Below are 25262 nucleotides of genomic sequence, written 5' to 3' on the forward strand. Positions count from 1 at the left end.
AATTTTCCTTATCAGTTGTTTCAATCACTTCTAAGTCATCATCTGCACCTGAGATTCTTGCTTCTGTCTCTTTCATTCTGTTGGTGATTCTTACAACTGTAATTCCTGAACATTTTCTTAGGTTTTCAATTTCCAACTGTATCTCCATTTGTATTTTATTTATTGTTTTCACTCCCATTTTTAGGTCTTGGGCTATTTTATTTAATTCCTTCACCTGTTTGATTGTGTTATCCTGTATTTCTTTAAAGGATTTATTTGTTTCCTCTTTAAGGACTTTTACCTGTTTACCTGTGTTTTCTTGTATTTCTTTCAGTGGGCTATTTATATCCTCCTTAAAGGACTCTAGTATCTTTATGAGATAGGATTTTAGGTCAGCTTCATGATTTTCAGGTGTGTTGTTTTATCCAGGATTTGCTGTGGTGGGAGAACTGGGTTCTAATGATGTCCTTGTATGTTGGCTTCTTTTGCTTCTAGTCTGGGGTTTGCCTCTCTACATCTGTTTATCCCAGGTGTTTGCAGGTCTGGTTGACTCCAGAGTCTGCTTCTTTTGTCCCTGAGTTGCAACAGCTTTCCTGGTAGGCTTATGGCCCTGGCTGTAGCAGACCTCTTGTGGGTTCTTCCATCTGGAGGGTTTTCAGAGGGACATAGAATCTGCTTATTTGTTGCTCTGGCTGCAGCAGATCTCCTGGGAGGGCTTCAGACCTATGGGTCTTCACAGGAACAGTCACAGTGTTTTTCTGTGTGGAGCTGTTCTCTGGGCATAGGAGGGGGTGTTAATGGACTGCAGATTCTCTTCTTGTGCACAGCCACACTCCAGGGTGGCTTTCAGTCAGTTTCTCCGCATGCCACAGAACCCCTGGGAGGTCTTCAGACTGTGGTGTGAACTGCCCAGTTGCCTGATATAATATTGAGGGAAAATTTATAAAGTCCTTGATCCAAAAACATGTCAAAACCAATATTCACTAGGATCAAGTAGGCTTCATCCCACGGATGCAAGGTTGTTTCAGTATACAAAAATCCTTTAACTTAATCCACCATATAAACAAACTCAAAGAAAAAAATCACATGATCATATCCTTAGGTACAGAGAAAGCATTTAAAAAAAATAACACACCCTTTCAAATGTATTGGAGTACCAGGAATTCAAGGTCCATACATAAACATAATAAAAGCTATTTACTACAATCCAACAGCCAATATCAAATGAAATGGAGAGATATTTAGAGCAATCCCACTAAAATTGGAGACAATACAAGGATACCCACTCTCTCATATTTATTCAATATCAGAAGAGAAGAACATGATCTGCTATTGGCAGGGAGAAAAGGCCTGAAGGCCTGTGGGCCAGCAGAAAGAATGGAAACAGGCAACCTCTGGAGGTAGGTGGTTGATGGGACCCTTCAGAATGTACCAAAGACCTGAAAGATGAGAGAATCTGAGGACTCAAACTTGGAGGGAGGGCTAGAAGAAATTTCTACAGTGCAGAGAAGGAACTTTTAGAGCCCATCTCTAGCAGAAAGGCAGGGCATCTAGTGAAGGATGTGGTTCAAAGTTTGAATACAGTCAAAGTTCTGACCCCTAATTGTTCCTCTTTGAAAGAAATACAGAGATGGAAATGAAGGAGAGCATGGGGAAAAAAAGGTCCAGCAACAGGCTCAATGTGGAACCCAGCTCAAAAGGAGGCCTGAAAGTCTGACACTATTACTGAGGCTATGGAATGCTCACAAAAGGGACCTATTATGACTGCTCACCAAAAGTCCCTGAACCTGCAGCTGAAAGAGTCAGATACAGATATTAGCATCCAACTAATAGATAGAAGGTGCTCAACCCTGTGGATGAATTAGGAAAAAGATTGAAGAAGTTGATGGTCACCCTGTAAGAAGACTAGCAGCCTCAATTAACCTTGGTCTCCAAGATCTCTGACACTGGACCACCAACCAGTTAGCATACAACAGCTGATATAAGGCCCCCAACACATATACCGCAGAGTACTCTTTGGTCTGTGTTCAATGAGAGAAGATGCACCTAACCCTCAAGAGACTGGAGGCGCCAGCAAGTTTAGAGGTCTGGTCGGGTGAGGAATTTGGGAGAGATGGGGAACAGTCAGATGGTAGACTGGGAGGGGAATAAAATATGGAGAGTAAAAATATAAATAAATTAAATTAAAAAAGTAATAAATATTAAGTAAATACATAAGAATATGTAAATAAATAATAAAATATTTAATAAATATAAATAAATGAAAGAAAAGAAGGGAAAATTGTGGATTATGTAAACAGTGGAGGAGTAGCTTCACCTCAAAACTTAACCTGTCCCAGCATCTGCAACTCTCCCATAACAGAATAGGGATTCACTTCTTTATCTACTAAATTAAATATGCAGTCTGGAGACTTAGATTTCTATTGTGTTTTGAATAACTTCAGGTTCAGGCTCAGTGTGTGCTTTCCTTGAGACTCTCCCATTTAGGACAGAGTCATCTACCACAGCACAGACTCAGAAGTGCAATGAAGATCACAAGCTATTTTCTCTGTTGATTCTTATATTATTTCCACTACCTCTGCATATTTTTGTATGAAGTTAAACTGCAGAAAAAAAAAAACCTAAGGAGAATTTTTGTTTCATTTCATTGGAAAATTATCAGAGGTTCCCTAAATTGTATCTCTCCTGTTTTTCCATATTCTTGTGACTTAGACACCTGCCTTGCCATCACCATCCTGGAATGACAACCATCCCTCGGCTGTTGTTCTAGCTCTCTATCCAGTCAGAAGGAATCAAATATACTATACTGCCCAGTCTTGACTCTATGTTAAATTCACCTGGGAATTTTTAAAAATTTTTACTATTCTCTACAGTCCTTGCCTCATACCAATTCTTACATCAGGAAACATTTTCCAAAACTATACTATGTTTAAATTTGTTGGAAATATAGTTAATGAGATCAAACTACCTAAATCTGGTCCAGGTTTAATAAATCAATATAATGTGTTTTCTTCCTTGCCTCTATGCAGTCTGCTTACCTGCTTCAACAGTGGCACAAATTCCTTCACTCAAATAAAAGAAGAGTAGCTTAAAAGATTCCTTGAATTGGAGTTATCAAAACCTAAACATCAAGTGAATGTTGGGACTTGAATTCAGATCCCATATAAGAACAGTCAATGTTCATAATCAGTAAACTATTTTCCTAGACTTCTTCCTCATTATATTAATCCTATAAATAGATAAAATTTTCCTTCCAAAATAACTCAAGGTTTCTTCCTCCTTCCCTTCCCTCCCTGCCTCCTCTCCATCCTTCCTTCCCCTCCTTTCTCTTTCCTTTCTCTCTCCCCTCCTCTCTCTCCTCTCCTCTCTCTCTCTCTCTCTCTGTCTCTCTGTGTTTCTCTCTGTGTGCTGCATCATATGTGTGTGTGTGTCTTATGTATGTACAGCATTGTTAAATGAAGCCACTATTGTGAATATTCTGCTACATCTAAACAGGTATTTTTAGTGTTTTTATTTTCATTTTTTAATTAGTAATGTAAACCATTCCATTCTTTTCATAATAGACAAGGGGAAAAACAAGGATTTAGGACACAGAACAATTTCTCTGACTCCTGTGTAAAAATGATAAATTGACCTTTGTCCCTGGCAAAGAACAATACTCACAGCAGTTGAGCAGCTGGAGTCATCATGAGGATCAGCTGGGGCACCCTGTACTCTCGCTTCTGCTTCCCTGCATGGTTTATGTCATGGCTTGAATCACTGTGGGAGGATAATCGTTATGTTGTTGACAGAAATAACTTCCAACATCTTCAGGCTGCAGGCTGTTTATCTTTAGAGAATACTGTGTGCCAGATCCACTGCCACTGAACCGTGATGGGACCCCATCTTGCAAGCTACTTGCATAATAGATCAGGAGCTGAGGAGATTTCCCTGGCTTCTGCTGATACCACGCTAATTCATTGTTGATGTCCTCACTTGCTAGACATTCGATGGAGACAGTTTCTCCCACAGATGCAGACAGGGAAGCTGGAGACTGTGTCATCTGGATATCACATATGGCATCTAAGATTGGAAAATTGAAAAAAAAATATCCACACCTGATTAACTCGGTTGCAAGAGGATTTTTACGGTGACAAAGCAATTTTGAGTACAGGAAGTTGAATAAATTTTCAGTGCTGTTTTCCTTACGTGTAATCCAGAGCAGCAACAAACCCAGGAGCTGAGTGGGCACACCCATGTCTGTGTGTGATCTCTATGAGGCTGATTCCAACACAGGGTGTGACCTGATTATGAAGAAGTCCTCATGTCAGTGCTTTGGATGTATGCAAATCAGCAAAGGGTAGGCACAGCTGCAGGATTCATCATGTCAGCACACATTATAGACCTGTGGTTCTCTTTTTTTCTCCAATTAAGAAACAGTACATGTTTATATGTAGAGGATGTGCAACTGTTGGAACAACAAACAAGGGACATAGTCTATGGAGTGAAACATTATTTTGATTTCTATCATGTTCTATTCAGATTTACCATGTGTTTTCTTCCTTGTACAGGTTTTTCAGATATCGTACTGTTCTAGGTAGTACATAACTGGTTCCATTGTCCTTTCAAAGTATTGTGGCCATACATCTTTTTCTGTTTTTTTTTCCGTATGTTTGTGAGCCTGAATTTTAGTTAGACCATTTTTCTCTTCCCTTTCCTTACTACCATTCTCCCCCATAATTTTCCCCGTTCTTTTTCAAATTCATGGACTCTTTATCTATTTTCCCTATGAACATATATTGATATTCTCACACACATAAACACGCAAGCATGCATGATTGCACACACACATACACACACACAAACACACATACACACAGGCACATTCGTAAATATATCTTTTAGACGCCACAGAATATACTTCTGTGTATGATTTCAGGACTGATCTTTTCATCCGGGATAATCCATTGGTGTGTTCATCCCTGAGGAAGAGCACCACTTCTACTGACAGCTATATCCTCTGCTCCATAGTGATTTTTTTGTAGATGTGAAGCCTCATGGGCTATGGCCCATTCTGTTTGTCACATTCATTGGTGTCTTCCTTGCTCAACTCACATTTGAGTACTCATATTGTCAACACTTTATAGGTAGCTTCTCTTGTTATTAGGAGACACAACCTCATAGAAAATTCCCTTATCCTCTGACTAAATCAGTCTTTCCATTTCCTTTCCCTCAATATTTCCTAGGCTTTGGGTATGGAAACCTTTTGCAGATGTATCCCTCTGGATTGAGCACCACAACTCACCTTGGAACTTCTTGTTCACTGTGATCCCAGAAGAGTAAGAGAATAATACTGGAAGGTGTGGATTTTAAATAAAGACAGAATCTTACATAAATAACCCATATTTTCTGGCTCACAATCTCCCTTTACTTATTTCTGGTAAGTCAGCTGCACAATAATTCCTTCCATCCAGGCACAAAGGCATGGGTTTTCTCTGCTGTTTACATATGAGCAACTTTTCTAGATTTGTCTGGAATTATACCAATGTTCTTGTGAGTCTTCAGATCATGTCATCTGTCTTCTATCCCATTTTAAAACAAGTTATTTTATTTTATGTGCATGAGTATTCTCTCAAAAATAATTATTCATGTCCTTAAATGTACAGTGGATCCAAAACTTTCATATGTTATGGGCACCATATATTTTCAAAATATTAAAAGGACATGTATGTCCTTTTAAGTTTTGGACAGAAAGACAAGTTATGTGATGAAAAAAGCATATAAAGAAGAAAAAGTAGAAGGTATACAAGGGAAGTCATAGCTGTGTCCTGACTTAGTGTGAGTTTCCATCAAAGGTTGAATGGAAATAGTTTTACATGTGCAGAGAAGCATTCTATTGGAAAAAGAAATTTTACTGGGTGAAATCACCCACTCATGGCCTGAAGATGAGCTGTCCAAAAGAAGAACATGATGGATAGGTTAAAAACTGATTGATTTAAAAAATTCATGAGGAGGGTAACACTGGGGTATGCAGCCACAGAGTTTCCATTCAGGGATATAGCAGAGATTTATTTATGTGCAATAGACATACCAAGTTTCCATATAGCATTAATAATATCTATTAATATGAACATAATTTGTGTAGTGACACCATATATACATGCTTTCATTAAACAATAAAAACATGCCAATAAACATAGTTCATCAAAATGCTAATTTATTATACAGTTTCATCAAAGTGTGGCACAGACCCTTACACACAGGGTAATTATATGGCCTGATTTCTTCTCTACAGAACGGCAGGATTAAATTCATTGCTGCCTAGATCCAAGGTCAGGAATGCTGCTGGCTGACTACGATGTCTCTTTGGGCTATATAAGTTCCTCATGTATAACTCAACAGAGAAGACGATCTCCTTTCTTACTACCTGAAATGTTTGACTTCACTTGCAACACTTCTGCTTTGTGGATAGGTTGATATAGCACCTAGGTTTTTCAGGTGACTACCTCTACCTTTACTTCCTTCATGAGGCTATAGTCCCAGAACCTTCTAATGTTATTATTAAATATAATACATGACAAAATGGATAGAACTTGGCGAGTCTCTCACCTCTCTAAATCAGCCTTTTTTCAAAATCCTCTGGAAGCATATTTTCCAACACACTTCATTGTCTTAGATCAAATAACACTAAAGTTCAAATAAAGTTCATCTACAATCAAACTCTTGGACTTCTGGTTAACCATCGATGGCATTCAAAATTTCTTCCCCATAGAAATATGTAAAACAGTGGGATTATTCAAAAAATGCATAACCTATAAGAAGGCTGGACTAATTTTACTATCATTCGTCCAGTGCCTGGATTGTGGTCTATTTCTTGATGACTGGAGCACCAAAGGATAAGGTGATACTTATTTAGGGTTAAGAAAGTGTAAGCCCTCCAATCATTCTTACAAAACTGAGAAGAGATTTCCTAGATCTTAAATTCACATTCACATTGGTTTACAGCCAACTGATTCATGACTATAAATATAGGAGAGCTGTAAAATACTATCTCATTAAAAAGAGTCTCATTTATGACTGCACAGAGTCTTTCAAAACAGAAAAAAAACAAAGAACAATTTATTGAATCGAGTCATACCATACCAAATATGTCACATCTTGATGAATTTTAACTGTCTATCATGATCATTTGAGATCAAGCTGTAAATAAAGTATGTAAGCTGCATTTTGTCAGTTTTTTTCATAGACTTACTGATTATATGTCTTCCTATGTCCTTTAAATTTCTCAAATTTGAAAACTCTTGATAATACTAACAAAAACATTTTATTCAGGTAATAAGATTATGTAAGTTTGTTGTAAAACTGCTTTAAGTTTGAAACTATTTAAAGGAGTTTTTCTTCAAATTAATCATTTAGAAGTCTCTTCAGTTTTTGAGCATCAATATTCTCAGATATGTAAATATTCTAAAAACTTCCGAAATTAAAAAAAAATCATTCACTCTACTCTGTGAATACTTTATCCAGGCATCACTAATTATATGATTCTCAATAATTAGTAATGGTTCAAATCAGAAGGAGAATATGGTTTCTCATGGAAACAATAGACAACTTTACAGGGAGCTATTATCAGAGAGGGTTTAAATTTGGGTAGTGTGGTAGGTGGGGTACATCTCATTGGATTTGGGAGAAGGAAAAATCTAACTGTTTGTACTCTAATGCTAATTAGTTCCCCAAATTGGTTTGAAAGAGTGGGTTGATGAATATAGGTTGCAGAAAAGCTCCAGACACTAGGCTATGAACACAGTATAGACCTCATTTCTCTACAGAAATTTGGCTCTGTTCTTCCTCAGGTTGTATACTTTTCTCTGCTGTAGAATGCTGAAAGAGCAAGTCTTTAAATAAATCTTCACAATTCTACATGATCATTCTCAGCCTGATATTATTGGATATATGGACATATAGGAAGTGATTTATTATGTTGGGACAAGAAAGGAAAATTGGGAATGATGGCTTTAACAATCAATTACCATGAGTATGAAGCTTTGTCATCAAAGTCACATTCCTGAAAGATGTGAATGCAATTTAGATAAAAATGGTGTCTTTGAAGGTGCAGACATGAAGACTTATAGTATTTTTCCACTTCTTTCCATGTACCTAATTCTGTTGCCTGTTTGTGGGTCCTATTCCCCTAACTGAGCTCACATGTCTGACCTCAGTCAGAGAGGATAGGTCTACTCCTGCAGTGACTTGGCATGTGATTTCAAAAAAGAAATCTGATTTCTTATGGGATTATTTCTGCAGTTGATGATTCAGTCCTCAATATAGAGACAACTGTCATAACTTGAAACTTAATTAGAACACTGTATGAGTTTAGAATCAATAGATGTGGAAAAGCCAATAGAAATAGAGAATTTGTTCAACTTAAATGAGTATATGAGTATTGGACCCTAGGATTTTCACAGTAAATGGCTGTATTTTTAAGATCTGTTTTTATCAAAGACAGGTCTCTCAGGTTCATGGGTGGTAGCAATAACAGCCCTGTGATCATTCTGGAACCTTCCTTAAGAAGGAACGTCTGGAAATTGTTTTTCCAATTCCTAATTTTCCCAGAGTTGAAGAACAACAGAAAGCACAGAGATGAGATTGAGGCCCTCTCTTGTTATGAGAACCCTAAGCCAACCTGTTAATGCATGTCTTCTCAGGGAAAGCAAACATTAGTGAATGACTAAAAATTTTTGATATAGCTTTTAAAACATTCAAATAAATTGTCTATAGATCGCAAACCTTGTGGAGTATAAGAACCAAAGATGAGGAAGAAACGGCAAAACAGTGTTCTAGAACTAACAAGATTATACTTTCATGAACTAACACCAACTATGGCTGTCTGTATAAGACATGCAAGAAATTAAGTCCATCAGCGCTGAAGCATGTAGTATGAGGAGCTCTTTCCCTCTCTTAGAGTGTTATCTGTGATAAATTTACTATGCTTGTTTCAGTGGGTGTTCCTACATCTATTAATATATGATAAACCCACAGTGGACTCAGTGTGTGGGGTATATTGTTCTCAGGGTTTAGGTATATGTATACCTAGACTTGAAGTTATTGGATGAGGAATGAATTGTAGATTCACGGAAGAGAGGGGAATAACAATATCAAATACATCATATCCATATATTATATTCTCCTATATAAAATATTACATTTTGAAACATTATTCAATTTAATCATAGTAAACAGAATCAATTTTCCCCATTCATAAAACTTATTAAGATTTCAACTCTTCAATAACAGGCAAGTCAGAATGATAAAGTTTTGGTATGCTTACTGCAGGGCTGGGAAATATGTCTCATCAGTTAAGATAAGATACTATTCTCACAGAGAAAATAAATGCCTTTATAGGCATCCTTCTTTATGTTTCACAAATGCATACAGCTCCAGCTCCCTTCTGGCATGCTTCTGTACTTCATTTACACGCACTCATTCTCATTTTCCCATATGAACTTCCACTTCAAAATGAAATATATATATAAAAAAACATGTACTGCTGTTATAGAAAAGCAGAATTATGTTTCAAGAATATATGTATAATTAAATATATTCTACACAAATTAAACATATAATAATCATTTTAAAAACAAAGAATATTATATTGATAAATAAAGGTGGAAACATTTTATTCATAATGGTCCACATAATGAAATGGCTTACAGACATAATCAATAAGGGGCCACATCAGAGAAAGATCTGATTGGGTTTATGAGAGAGGAGCCCATGAAAAAGTGATGAGAAGTATCTTTGATTTGAGAAGATAGAAGACAAATAGTTTCTCCTGGGTCACTGAAGAGCATAGCACTTTAGACTCTTGATTTTTTTCAAAGGTTCATTGATTTTTATTTTATGAGTATACATAATTGTCAATGTGGATGTTTGTGTACAGTGAATGTTCCTGGAGTGGCTAAAAGATGCATTCATATAATCTGAGGCTAGAGTTGTGGATGGTTGTGAACTTGCAATAGGAAATCAAACCCAGGGCCCCTGGAAGAATAACCAATGATCATAACTACTAAGCTGTCCTTCTAGTCCATTGCACACCTTGCCTGATCCTCAGTGTGTATCCAGACCTATATAATACTGAGATGATCAATTTGTATTCTTGGAAGATATTCTGACCCTAATAATAAGTTAAAACAGGAAAAATGTTAAAAGAGAGAAACAGAATCTCTTCTGTTCCCTCAAATGACTCCACCTCATTAGTATTGTGTGTTTGACAAGCAACACAGTATACTTTACTGTAAAATAATAAATAAGTAAATAAATAAATAAGTGGGGGTAGTGTCTTTTAGGAGGTGGGTTTGGCCATGTTATACTCAGCATTTCACTGTGGAGGCAAGGATTTGAGGTCTTAAAAATACTCAAGCTACACTGAGGTGAAACACATTTCTCCACTCCTAGGCTGCCTTTGGATCAAGATGTAGAACTCCCACCTCCTCCATCCCCCTGTCTTCCTGCCTATTGCCATGCTTGGCATAAAGCTGATAATGGACTGAACCTCCTAAACGATAATCCAGGGCTAATGAATTGTTTGTCTTTGTAAGAGTTTCCTTGATCATGGTGTCTCTTCACAGCAATGGAAATCCTAAGACAGAAGTGAATTGATGGAGATAACTGATGGTGATAATCAAAGCAGTTAATACATTTATTTAAACACTTCCCAATATTTTCAGTGCTACAGAGATATGTTGGTTTTTCTTTCATTAATAATGCAAATTATCTTTTTACTAAAATTATAACTGATTTCCTGAATTGTATGAATCTAATAGAATTGATGAATAGATAATAGAAACTGAATGAGTAGCAATATTTGTTAAATAATAGATTACTGGGGGCCAGCCTCAACAAGGTTGGGTGATGAAGTTGGACACAGCATTGGAGAAATAACAAATGGTGATGATCTTTATCATTTAATTTTCTCTTACTGTTTTTGGGAACAGAAGTAATTATCTCTCTTTCGTTCCCCTGAGGTCAAAAGCTGAGGGTTTCTGGCAATTTATCTCCTGAAGATAGTTGCTGCAAGGAATTTTTTTAAAAATAACTAGTTACTTAGACTCTTTACTCCTTGAATCAAAGGAACATAGGGCCTCTTGCTTACCAGTTTGTTAATTCTTCATGACCCAGAGAAAAAGAAAAAAATGGAAAAAGTCTGGCACACAGACACAGGACACTAGATCAGGCAGAAATGGGGTGTATCAAACCTTTATGAAAGCTTCAGCTTTTATAACTTTTTAGACAAAAAGTATTCTGGGTAAAAAAATACTTCATAGATAAAATGTTACACAAAATGGGAATTACATAAAAATGCTGATAGCAAGTTCTAAGCAGTGTATTATTCTACAATCTCATTATAAGTTCAGACTATATTTTCTTACAGCTTTGTTGTATCATAGTTCCCTTCTGTAGCTTCATCCTGGGATCCAACCTCGAATGAATGCTTTGCTTTTCATCAAAAATCTGTCCCAAACCTATTTCTCATCTTAATGCAATTCATGAAAGCTCATGGTACACCTAATTGTGCAGCCTCTACCTACTATTCTATGAGGAAGAAGCATACTTTACTCTTGATTCTAACTTTAGTTATAACTTCCTAGTAAAACAACTAAAACCATCTCCTTAAACTTCCTTTGTAAATTTTTTTAATTAAATCAGGAATTCTATAGAGTCATTAATTCATTAATTAATGAATTAATTAAACAGCATTACTTCATGAAGTTTTTCTTCATGATGATCTGCAAGAAATTTTCCCAATAGAGAGGGCTATAACCCAGGAAGTAATCATACCAGGGTATAGGCAGTGAGATTCATACAGTACCCCCCACACCAAGCCACATGAATGAGGAGTATGCATTGACAAACATGAGAATGCACATCAGTAGGGAGAAGAAATTCTGAAACAAAGTTTTGGGGGCTTTAAGAAGGTATCCTGGAAGGAAGTCTTTGTGGCCATGCCTCACCAGAGAACACCCTTCACAGTTGAGCAAGAAGGCAGGAAGTCTCCTATGATCTCACTTGCTTACTGAAGCCCTTTCTGAATGATGACCACCATTAGACATTTTGAATTAAAATTACATTGAGTATGTCACACTTCAGTGATTGGTCACAAGAATAACTGACTTCAGATCCATAATAATACGCAGAATCCAGTCATTATTTTCTTGTAGACTATTTCTCTTCCATGCAATTATTATTTATTCTTCTAAGAATAAATACATTTATACATTCTTCTAAGAATAAATACATTCTGCTCTTTCACCCTATCACTTTCTCCTCCCATTCTTCCTTTCTTTCTGCCTGCCAGCCTTCCTCTTGTGCTTCCTGAAAATTCTAAGCAATTGCCCAATAATTGATTCCCATCACCATGCTGTATATGCGCAGTGACTATATATACATTGAATGTACATACACTGGTGTTGCTTGTGACCATGACCAAGAACCTAGGTATGATGTCGGAGTTAAAAACTGAAGAGTCAACTACATAGACTCAAGGAGTAAGGTAATTGGCAAAAGGAGATTCTTATTGCAGGAAGTGGACAAGCCTTTGTACTCTCCACCAAGGCCCAACTGGTACATGACCATGTAGTTCAAACCATCTGTTTGATTGTTTTGATCATGCACTCTGTCATATTTTGTGTCCAGGTGTCATGCTGGTTATAGGGTGTAGCAGGCACACAAATGACTGTTACATACAAGTGGACCACTGCAAGCAGCAAATCACAATTTGTTGACCCATTCTTCCTACATAATGGTGTACATATAAACCTGGATACTCAATTTTGAAGTGATGTTAAGTCACACGAAATATTTTTATTTTTTCAAATATTATTCTCCCCGTATTCTAAATATTTAAGAATCATTTCTAGTGCATTAGAAATGTAAGATACATCCGTGCTATAGATTCCCCTCATACTGTCAATGGAACTCAGGGTTTCTTGCTTACATTAGCTGAGACACGTGTCAAACTGATATTAGGCTGTGTAAACTTTAAATGATACAATAAATAATTCATGAAAAAGCAGAAATATTTTTCAGCATTTTTTCATGCTCAGGAAATTGGAAACTTTTTTTATTACTTTTTTTATTAACTTAAGTATTTCTTATTTACATTTCGAGTGTTATTCCCTTTCCCGGTTTCTGGGCCAACAACCCCCTAACCCCTCCCCTTCCCCTTCTTTATGGGTGTTCCCCTCCCTATCCTTCCCCCATTGCCGCCCTCCCCCCCAACAGTTACGTTCACTGGGGGTTCAGTCTTAGCACGACCAAGGGCTTCCCCTTCCATTGGTGATCTTACTAGGATATTCATTGCTACCTATGAGGTCAGAGTACAGGGTCAGTCGATGTATAGTCTTTAGGTAGTGGCTTAGTCCCTGGCAGCTCTGGTTGCTTGGCATTGTTGTTCATAAGGGGTCTCCAGCCCCTTCAAGCTCTTCCAGTTCTTTCTGTGATTCCTTCAACGGGGGTCCTATTGTCCGTACAGTGGTTTGCTGCTGACATTCGCCTCTGTATTTGCTGTATTCTGGCTGTGTCTCTCAGGAGAGATCTACATCCAGCTCCTGTCAGCCTGCACTTCTTTGCTTCATCCATCTTGTCTAATTGGGTGGCTGTTTATGTATGTGCCACATGTGGGGCAGGCTCTGAATGGGTGTTCCTTCTGTCTCTGTTTTAATCTTTGCCTCTCTATTCCCTGCCAAGGGTATTCTTGTTCCCCTTTTAAAGAAGGAGTGAAGCATTCACATTTAGATCATCCGTCTTGAGATTCATGTGTTCTATGCACCTAGGATAATTCAAGCATTTGGGCTAATAGCCACTTATCAAAGAGTGCATACCATGTGTGTTTTTCTGTGATTGGGTTACCTCACTCAGGATTATATTTTCCAGTTCCAACCATTTGACTATGAATTTCATAAAGGCATTGTTTTTGATAGCTGAGTAATATTCTATTGTGTAGATGTACCACATTTTCTGTATCCATTCCTCTGTGAAAGGCAACTGGGTTCTTTCCAGCTTCTGGCTATTATAAATAAGGCTGCTATGAACTTAGTGGAGCACGTGTCTTTCTTATATGTTGGGGCATCTTTTGGGTATATGCCCAAGAGAGGTATAGCTGGACCCTCAGGTAGTTCAATATCCAATTTTCTGAGGAACCTCCAGATTGATTTCCAGAATGGTTGTACCAGTCTGCAATCCCACCAAAAAATGCTCTCTTTTTTTCCATTTGATGGTTTTGTCTCCTTTGTCAAAAATCAAGTGCCCATAGGTGTGTGGGCTCTTTTCTGGGTCTTCAATTATGTTCCATTGGTCTATCTATCTGTCTCTGTACCAATACCATGCAGTTTTTATCACTATTGCTCTGTAATACTGCTTGAGTTCAGGGATAGTGATTCCCCCTGAAGTCCTTTTATTGTTGAGGATAGTTTTAGCTATCCTGGGTTTTTTGCTATTCCAGATGAATTTGCAAATTGTTCTTTCTAACTCTTTGAAGAATTGGATTGGTATTTTGATGGGGATTGCATTGAATCTGTAGATCGCTTTTGGTAAAATTGCCATTTTTACTATATTAATCCTGCCAATCCATGAGCATGGGAGATCTTTCCATCTTCTGAGGTCTTCTTCAATTTCTTTCTTCAGAGACTTGAAGTTCTTATTGTACAGATCTTATACTTGCTTTTTTAAAGTCACACCGAGGTACTTCATATTATTTGGGTCTATTATGAAGGGTGTCGTAGATTGTATGTGGAGAGAAAACTCAATGCTTATAAATGATTTGCCATGGTAATTTTGAAGACCAGAGTTTGGATTCCTAACAGTCATATCAATGTTTTGTGGGCTGGCACACCTGTACTTCCAGCATAGAAAAAGCTAAGATATAACATTCAGCCAAAATTTGCAACAAAGCAATCATGATACCCAGTTCTGTCTTTGATCGAGATACTTGTTGCAAAGAAGAAGGGATAAGAATGATGACGGATAACTCCTAATATCAACTTTGGGCCTTCAAATACACAGGTACATAATGCAAAACAATCATGCAGACAGACACAAATTATGCCAAACATACATACAATACTGAAAACAATAAACGTTTCTTATTTAATATGTGATTTCTTTGGCACACATAAGAGTCAAAATCACTAGCTATACTTTCTTAGGGACTCCTTTCCTTGCCCCACTCAAATAACTGCATTTTAATGGGAATTTACTTTTTAATGCACACCCCCCTTTAGTTGCCTTTACCTTTAAAATGTTTACTAAGTCTTTGATGATCTTATATATTTATATAATTAATTCTGATTATTCCCTTCCCCAATCTTCTCCCATGTCAATACTTTTGCACTCTTCCATCCAAGTCCCTTCCCCAGAATTAAGACTTTGTTTTTGTTTTTGTTTTGTTTTGTTTTTTTGTTTTTTTGGTTTTTTGGTTTTATACCCTATTGATTTTATCTAAAGCCAGGTTTTGGACCAGTGATTCTTGAAGTTCCTAATGGTGTAACACTTTAATATAGGTTCTCATGTTCTGGTGACTGTTAAGTAACAAATTACTTAAACCTACTATTTCATAACTAATTTTGCTATTCTTATGAGTTACAATACACATATCTGATATTTCTAATGAGCGTTAATGATCTCTGTGAAAGGGTCATTTGACATTCAAAGTGGTCTCAACCCACAAGTTGAGAGTCTGTGTGATGGGCCATTGGATTTGAACTACCATTTGGAGCCTTTTAGGGTTATCAGTAGGTACATAGTTGAAAATATTAGCTCCCCCACTCCAATTCTATCAGTAGCAAGTTGCTCAGCAGTGGGTAGGTAGATATATTTTGGAGAAATTATTTTCAATGTCTAAAACTGAAAGTTTTCACATGCTCAAAAATGTAAGACACTTTAAAGTATTATACAGATACAGTTATTCAGATTCGGTCCTATCTATGGAAATATAGTATAATGAAAACTTTCTAACTTCAGAAAGATGATGACAAACATTGATTGTGTACATTTAGAGTAAAAAACTTTGGTTTAAAACCTTTTCTTTATTAACTATATACACTCTGATATTTTGTTATAGAACCAGGAAAGATTAGTGTCAAATGAGTACATGGACAGAAAATGACTTGATGTTTTCTCAAAAGATGGGTTGATCAGATATATATCTGTACATTTCAAAAATAATTGTACTCTTTTATCAAAAATTTATACTGCCCTCATTTCCAACTTGAGATGTACTGGTACTTATCATACATCATCTCTTTGGGCATCATACTTTAGAGGATATTAGGATAAAAGCTCTGACTTAGTCTTGTGAGGCTCAATTTCTCAGTATTTATATCTATATATATAGATCTATATATCTATATCTATATATCTATATATGTATATATCTATATCTATATCATCTATATCTATATCTATATCTATCTATCTATCTATATACATACAAGGAGACTTCCCTTGAATAGAATTCAAGGACATGGAGGACATGGTAATCCCTAACTGATTTTGGTTTAGGCCAATTGCTGCTAATTTTCTACACATGGCCTGAACACTAGCATCTGCCTAAATTTCAAAATGTCATTTGCTTTGTGAGACCAAGAGGGAGTCAAAGAAGACCATCTATCCTAGTAGTATAACAAAAACATGGTATCTGCAAGCTACTGTAAATTCTTCAAATGGATGTCATAGGTCAACATAGTGGGAACATGGGCCTCTGAACAATGTCCTAAACTATTTGTTTCAGTTATGACTCACAGACATTTTATAGTTCAAGAAACCTGCTCCTCCATCTCTTACCTTCTGATAGGTGTCTGATGCCCATTACTTCTGTAGTATAGTATCTAAAATAGTTGTATTAACATGGAGAGGTGGCAATGTAATTCACACAGAGAGTACAGGAGTTGATAACAATAAAGGTAACTAGATAATTTTCTTTCAACTTGACACAAACTAAAGTCATCAGGGAAGAGGGAATGTCAATTAAGAAAGTATATCCATAAGACAGGGCTTATAGACAAACCTTGGGGCAGCTTTTAATTAGTTATGGATGGGAGAGAGATTACCCCATTATGGACTGTTGTTCATGAAATTCTATAAGAAAGGAGGTTGAGCAAGAGTCCAAGCTTTTGCTTATGCATTCAGGGTTATTTACTGTCCTTATTTCCTTCAATGATGCACTATAATTCAGAAGTATAAGACAGATTAATTATTTCCACCAAAACATATTTTTAGAATTGGTGTTTCATGATACCAGTAGTAACAATTCAGCAATAATAAAATAAATAATTATTATTTTTCTCTAATAAAAGATAATACTGTTTGATCTATTTATGAAACATATAGAGATATTAGAAAACAAATTAAAGTGCTCTTCACACAGTTGAGAAAATTCACAACTACATGTTCTTCTCAGGACAATGGCTGTGGGACCATGAAAGATACCCTGGGTCCTGGTTGAGCAAAGGTTAGAAACCCCAATGACCCTAAGGAATTGTAGGCATTTTGCCTGACTCCTGGGAAATCAGGCCCTGTCACTAGCCCCAGTCCTCCATAGATTTTGTCCATCAATCAGGTAAGGGCAATGCCCCAAGTCCCTCCACAGGTAGAGGATGTGACCAGAGGTCATAAAGGCTCAAGACCAATCTTCATTATAATGAGGTACCTAAAGGCCTGGAGGCTTAACCAAATGAACGCCCAGGTACTCCTCCCTTCAAAAGGTATTTAATCTCAGGCCCACCCTGAGAAATGGTGTACAGTTTTACTCATCTACATCCCACCATGACGATAAATGTCTTAAAAACCATGAACTGTCTCTTTTCAACTGGATATGCCATGGGGAGCCATATAGAAGGCCTTTGCCTACAGAGATGCCATCTAATCTCACATAGATTACTCTACCTCTACCCTTCTAGCCATGGCTGCCACCACCACCACTGAGCCTTCAGCCTGCAGTTGTCAAGCCAAAGACCCTCCCACAGGACCAGCCAGAGTCCCTCTCCACCCCGTACTCCCATTTCCCCCTTGATCACCAGCTAGGTCAAGCTTGAAGGTCACCAGTCTGTTGTCTGCTCTGAGAACCAGCCTTGATACCCAGAGCCAGCTCCTACTTTGTCCTATGCCCCAGATTTGTTTTCTCCTTCCTGTACTGGTGTCCCAGGTCTGCTCTGTGGCCCAACAACTTCCCAGCAACAGTGAGGAGTAAGCATGATCAAACTTCCCACAACCTGCCTCCCAGAGCCCTGTGGCAGCACAGATGCCACAGAACCCACCACAACACAACAAATGGTAGAGGTTTTGAAGACCTGCAGTTGAGTGTCAGTTCTCTTCAAAGTTTGTGATTATGCTCCAGTTGTAAGGTGCTTGTGGTCTGGAATCACATTCTTATTCTCACCTGAGGGGTACAGCAGAAAACACAAAAGTGGAGCTAGAGATCCCATTCTGTGGGCTGACCACTGAGCACTCCAGCTGATCTCTCTCTTATCTTGGAGGATCTACTAATAGCAACTAAGAGATGGGAACTTTCTGACTGATAAGTATTCAAGTAAGATTTGGTTAAACATAAAATAATAGTCTTTAATCAGAAATATTTCATTTCCATTCTTCAGCATCAGCTGCATAATTTGAGGACATGAGACACATTTGAAGTACTTGCTCAAAGAAAGGGCATCACAGCACATTGCAGGACATGTACCTAATCAAAATAGTTAACAGACTGCTACTAATCTGCCACTTCTCCAAGAGTTAATTACATCTAAGAGGATCAATTATATCTACTCATGTCTGTGTTGGGAAACAGGGCATTGTGATATAAAGATATAGTAAAAAATATTTATAGAAAAGAAACATTATAGTAAAGAAATATTTCCTCCGTTTATGCTTTGGATTTTTATTTATTTTTTAAATATATCTATTTAAAAAAAAATCCAGACAATGTATTTTGGTCACAGTTTCTCTTCCCCAATGTATCTCATATCCTCTATGTCTTCCCAGTTACCCAAGTCCATGCCCTTCCTTTACTATCTCTTTTGAAAGAAAAACAAATAAACCCTGACAATAACAACAACAACAACAACAAAACAAAAAACTCAAAAGAATACAATTAAAAACATAACAGCAACAATAAGAAATTTCTTCATTCTCCCCATTCCACATGCTCATGACCGGCCTTTATTCTTCCCCTCTTCTACTCTTCTTCTCTCATTAAAACTCTGCACTCAGTCTCTGCTCCCAAACCCCGTGGGAGAGAGACCTCACCGCCTGGTCAGGTGGGCACTCCTGAGGCTGCAGAGCGGAAGAGACCACCAACACTGCCCACCTGTGCCCACATCCCTGGCCCAAGAGTAAACTGTATAAGGCCTCTGGGCTCCCGTGGGGGAGGGCCCAGGAGCGGCAGGACCCCTGCCTGAGACACCGCCAGAACCTGAAGGAAACAGACCGGATAAACAGTTCTCTGCACCCAAATCCCGTGGGAGGGAGAGCTAAACCTTCAGAGAGACAGACACGCCTGGGAAACCAGAAGAGACTACACTCTGCCCACATCTCTGACTCCAGAGGAAAACAACAAATGCCATCTGGAACCCTGGTGCATGGATCCTCCCGGAAAGGGCTGCGCAGATCTTCCTGTTTGCTGCGGACCTGGTGACCTCATAAGCAACACCCCACCAGCAAACTTCAGCCTCGGGACCACAGGTAAGACCAACTTTTCTGCTGCAAGTGATCTGCCTAGTGAACTCAGGACACAGGCCCACAGGAACAGCTGAAGACCTGTAGATAGGAAAAACTACATGCCCGAAAGCAGAACACTCTGTTCCCATAACTGGCTGACAGAAAACAGGAAAACAGGTCTAGAGCACTCCTGACACACAGGCTTATAGGACAGTCTAGCCACTGTCAGAAATAAAAGAACAAAGTAACACTAGAGATAATCTGATGGCGAGAGGCAAACGCAGGAATCCAAGCAACAGAAACAAAGAATACATGGCATCATCGGAGCCCAATTCTCCCACCAAAGCAAACACAGAATATCCAAACACACCAGAAAAGCAAGATCTAGATTTAAAATCACATTTGATCAAGATGCTGGAGGACTTCAAGAAAGACGTGAAGAACTCCCTTAGAGAAATGCAGGAAAACATAAATAAACAATTAGAAGCCTACAGAGAGGAATCACAAAAATCCCTGAAAGAATTCCAGGAAAACACAATCAAACAGTTGAAGGAACTAAAAATGGATATAGAAGCAATCAAGAAAGAACACATGGAAACAACCCTGGATATAGAAAACCAAAAGAAGAGACAAGGAGCTGTAGATACAAGCTTCACCAACAGAATACAAGAGATAGAAGAGAGGATCTCTGGAGCAGAAGATTCCATAGAAATCATCGACTCAACAGTCAAAGATAATGTAAAGTGGAAAAAGCTACTGGTCCAAAACAGACAGGAAATCCAGGACTCAATGAGAAGATCAAACCTAAGGATAATAGGTATAGAAGAGAGTGAAGACTCCCAGCTCAAAGGACCAGTAAATATCTTCAACAAAATCATAGAAGAAAACTTCCCTAACCTAAAGAAAGAGATACCCATAGGCATACAGGAAGCCTACAGAACTCCAAATAGATTGGACCAGAAAAGAAACACCTCCCGTCACATAATAGTCAAAACACCAAATGCACAAAATAAAGAAAGAATATTAAAAGCAGTAATGGGAAAAGGTCAAGTAACATATAAAGGCAGACCTATCAGAATCACCCTAGATTTTTCGCCAGAGACTATGAAAGCCAGAAGATCCTGGACAGATGTCGTACAGACCGTAAGAGAACACAACTGCCAGCCCAGGTTACTGTATCCTGCAAAACACTCAATTAACATAGATGGAGAAACCAAGATATTCCATGACAAAACCAAATTTACACAATATCTTTCTACAAATCCAGCACTACAAAGGATAATAAATGGTAAAGCCCAACATAAGGAGGCAAGCTACACCCTAGAAAAAGCAAGAAACTAATCGTCTTGGCAACAAAACAAAGAGAAGAAAAGCACACAAACACAACCTCATATCCAAAAATGAATAGAGCAGGAAGCAATACTCACTATTCCTTATTATCTCTCAACATCAATGGCCTCAACTCCCCAATAAAAAGACATAGATTAACAAACTGGATACGCAACGAGGACCCTGCATTCTGCTGCCTACAGGAAACACACCTCAGAGACAAAGACAGACACTACCTCAGAGTGAAAACTGGAAAACAACTTTCCAAGCAAATGGACAGAAGGAGCAAGCTTGAGTAGCCATTCTAATATCAAATAAAATCAATTTTCAACTAAAAGTCATCAAAAAAGATAAGGAAGGACACTTCATATCCATCAAAGGAAAAATCCACCGAGATGAACTCTCAATCCTAAATATCTATGCCCCAAATACAAGGTCACGTACATACATAAAAGAAACCTTACTAAAGCTCAAAACACACATTGCACCTCACACAATAATAGTAGTAGATTTCAACACCCCACTCTCATCAATGGACAGATCATGGAAACAGAAATTAAACAGAGACATAGACAAACTAAGAGAAGTCATGAGCCAAATGGACTTAACGGATATTTATAGAACATTCTATCCTAAAGCAAAAGGATATAACTTCTTCTCAGCTCCTCATGGTACTTTCTCCAAAATTGACCATGTAATTGGTCAAAAAACGGGCCTCAACAGGTACAGAAAGATAGAAATAATCCCATGCATGCTATCAGACCACCACGGCTTAAAGCTGGTCTTCAATAACAATAAGGGAAGAACGCACACATATACGTGGAAGGTGAACAATGCTCTACTTAACGATAACCTGGTCAAGGAAGAAATAAAGAAAGAAATTAAAGACTTCTGAGAATTTAATGAAAATGAAGATACAACATACCCAAACTTATGGGACACAATGAAAGCTGTGCTAAGAGGAAAACACATAGCTCTGAGAGCCTGCAGAAAGAAACAGGAAAGAGCATGCATCAGCAGCTTGACAGCACACCTAAAAGCTCTAGAACAAAAAGAAGCAAATACACCAAGGAGGAGTAGAAGGCAGGAAATAATCAAACTCAGAGCTGAAATCAACCAAGTAGAAACAAAAAGGAACATAGAAAGAATCAACAGAACCAAAAGTTGGTTCTTTGAGAAAATCAACAAGATAGATAAACCCTTAGCCAGAATAACGAGAGGACACAGAGAGTGTGTCCAAATTAACAAAATCAGAAATGAAAAGGGAGACATAACTACCGATTCAGAGGAAATTCAAAAAATCATCAGATCTTACTATAAAAGCTTATATTCAAAAAACTTGAAAATCTACAGGAAATGGACAATTTCCTAGACAGATACCAGGTACCGAAGTTAAATCAGGAACAGATAAACCAGTTAAACAACCCCATAACTCCTAAGGAAATAGAAGCAGTCATTAAAGGTCTCCCAACCAAAAAGAGCCCAGGTCCAGATGGGTTTAGTGAAGAATTCTATCAGACCTTCATAGAAGACCTCATACCAATATTATCCAAACTATTCCACAAAATTGAAACAGATGGAGCACTACCCGAATTCCTTCTATGAAGCCACAATTACTCTTATACCTAAACCACAAAGACCCAACAAAGAAAGAGAACTTCCAGACCAATTTCCCTTATGAATATAGATAAAAAATACTCAATAAAATTCTGGCAAAATGAATCCAAGAGCACATCAAAACAATCGTCCACCATGATCAAATAGGCTTCATCCCAGGCATGCAGGGATGGTTTAATATATGGAAAACCATCAACGTGATCCATTATATATACAAACTGAAAGAACAAAACCACATGATCATTTCATTAGATGCTGAGAAAGCATTTGACAAAATTCAACACCCCTTCATGATAAAAGTCCTGGAAAGAATAGGAATACAAGGCCCATACCTAAACATAGTAAAAGCCATATACAGCAAACTAGTTGCTAACATTAAACTAAATGGAGAGAAACTTGAAGCAATCCCACTAAAATCAGGGACTAGACAAGGCTGCCCACTCTATCTCTACTTATTCAATATACTTCTTGAAGTTCTAGTCAGAGCAATCAGACAACAAAAGGAGATCAAGGGGGTACAGATTTTAAAATAAGAAGTCAAAATATCACTATTTGCAGATGATATGATAGTATATTTAAGTGATCCCAAAAGTTCCACCAGGGAACTACTAAAGCTGATAAACATCTTCAGCAAAGTGGCTGAGTATAAAATTAACTCAAATAAATCAGTAGCCTTCCTCTTCACAAAAGAGAAACAAGCCGAGAAAGAAATTAGGGAAACGACACCCTTCATAATAGACCCCAATAATATAAAGTACCTCCGTGTGACTTTAACCAAGCAAGTAAAAGATCTGTACAATAAGAACTTCAAGACTCTGAAGAAAGAAATTGAAGAAGACCTCAGAAGATGGAAAGATCTCCCATGCTCATGGATTGGCAGGATTAATATAGGAAAAATGGCCATTTTACTAAAAGCAATCTACAGATTCAAATGCAATCCCCATGAAAATACCTATCCATTTCTTCAAAGAGATAGACAGAACAATTTGCAAATTCATCTGGAATAACAAAAAACCCAGGATAGCTAAAACTATCCTCAACAATAAAAGGACTTCAGGGGGAATCACTATCCCTGAACTCAAGCAGTATTACAGAGCAATAGTGATTAAAAACTGCATGGTATTGGTACAGAGACAGACAGAAAGACCAATGGAATAGAATTGAAGACCCAGAAATGAACCCACACACCTATGGTCACTTGATTTTTGACAAAGGAGCCAAGACCATCCAATGGAAAAAAGATAGCATTTTCAGCAAATGGTGCTGGTTCAACTGGAGGTCAACATGTAGAAGAAGGCAGATCGATCCATGCTTATCACCCTGTACAAAGCTTAAGTCCAAGTGGATCAAGGACCTCCACATCAAACCAGACACACTCAAACTAATAGAAGAAACACTAGGGAAGCATCTGGAACACATGGGCACTGGAAACAATTTCCTGAACAAAACACCAATGGCTTATGCTCTAAGATCAAGAATCGACAAATGGGATCTCATAAAACTGCAAAGTTTCTGTAAGGCAAAGGACACTGTGGTTAGGACAAAACAGCATCCAACAGACTGTGAAAAGATCTTCACGAATCCTACAACAGATAGAGGCCTTATATCCAAAATATACAAAGAACTCAAGAAGTTAGACCGCAGGGAGACAAATAACCCTATTAAAAAATGGGGTTCAGAGCTAAACAAATAATTCACAGCTGAAGAATGCCGAATGGCTGAGAAACACCTAAAGAAATGTTCAACATCTTTAGTCATAAGGGAAATGCAAATCAAAACAACCCTGAGATTTCACCTCACACCAGTGAGAATGGCTAAGATCAAAAACTCAGGTGACAGCAGATGCTGGCGAGGATGCAGAGAAAGAGGAACACTCCTCCATTGTTGGTGGGATTGCAGACTGGTACAACCATTCTGGAAATCAGTCTGGAGGTTCCTCAGAAAATTGGACATTGAACTGCCTGAGGATCCAGCTATACCTCTCTTGGGCATATACCCAAAAGATGCCCCAACATATAAAAGAGACACACGTGCTCCACTATGTTCATCTCAGCCTTATTTATAATAGCCAGAAGCTGGAAAGAACCCAGATGCCCTTCAACAGAGGAATGGATACAGATAATGTGGTACATCTACACAATGGAATATTACTCAGCTATCAAAAACAATGACTTTATGAAATTCGTAGGCAAATGGTCGGAACTGGAAAGTATCATCCTGAGTGAGGTAACCCAATCACAGAAAAACACACATGGTATGCACTCATTGATAAGTGGCTATTAGCCCAAATGCTTGAATTACCCGAGATGCCTAGAACAAATGAAACTCAAGACAAATGATCAAACTGTGAATGCTTCACTCCTTCTTTAAAAGGGGAACAAGAATACCCTTGGCAGGGAATAGAGAGGCAAAGATTAAAACAGAGACAGAAGGAACACCCATTCAGAGCCTGCCCCACATGTGGCCCATGCATATACAGCCATCCAATTAGACAAGATGGATGAAGCAAAGAAGTGCAGGCTGACAGAAGCCGGATGTAGATCTCTCCCGAGAGACACAGCCAGAATACAGCAAACACAGAGGCGTATGCCAGCAGCAAACCACTGAATTGAGAATAGGACCCCCGTTGAAGGAATCAGAGAAAGAACTGGAAG

The 25262-nt window shown here is 38.0% G+C and overlaps 1 gene segment (V, D, J or C); it reads right to left on the reverse strand.

The window, feature by feature from the left end:
• Positions 1-3718: 3718 nt before the first annotated feature.
• Positions 3719-4216, reverse strand: LOC116900991. The segment is given in 2 exon segments: positions 3719-4041; positions 4168-4216. Coding segments are annotated over 2 exon segments (372 nt in total).
• Between the last annotated feature and the right edge of the window lie 21046 nt (positions 4217-25262).

Source organism: Rattus rattus, chromosome 5 (genome assembly GCF_011064425.1).
Source record: "Rattus rattus isolate New Zealand chromosome 5, Rrattus_CSIRO_v1, whole genome shotgun sequence".
Taxonomy (NCBI): domain Eukaryota; kingdom Metazoa; phylum Chordata; class Mammalia; order Rodentia; family Muridae; genus Rattus; species Rattus rattus.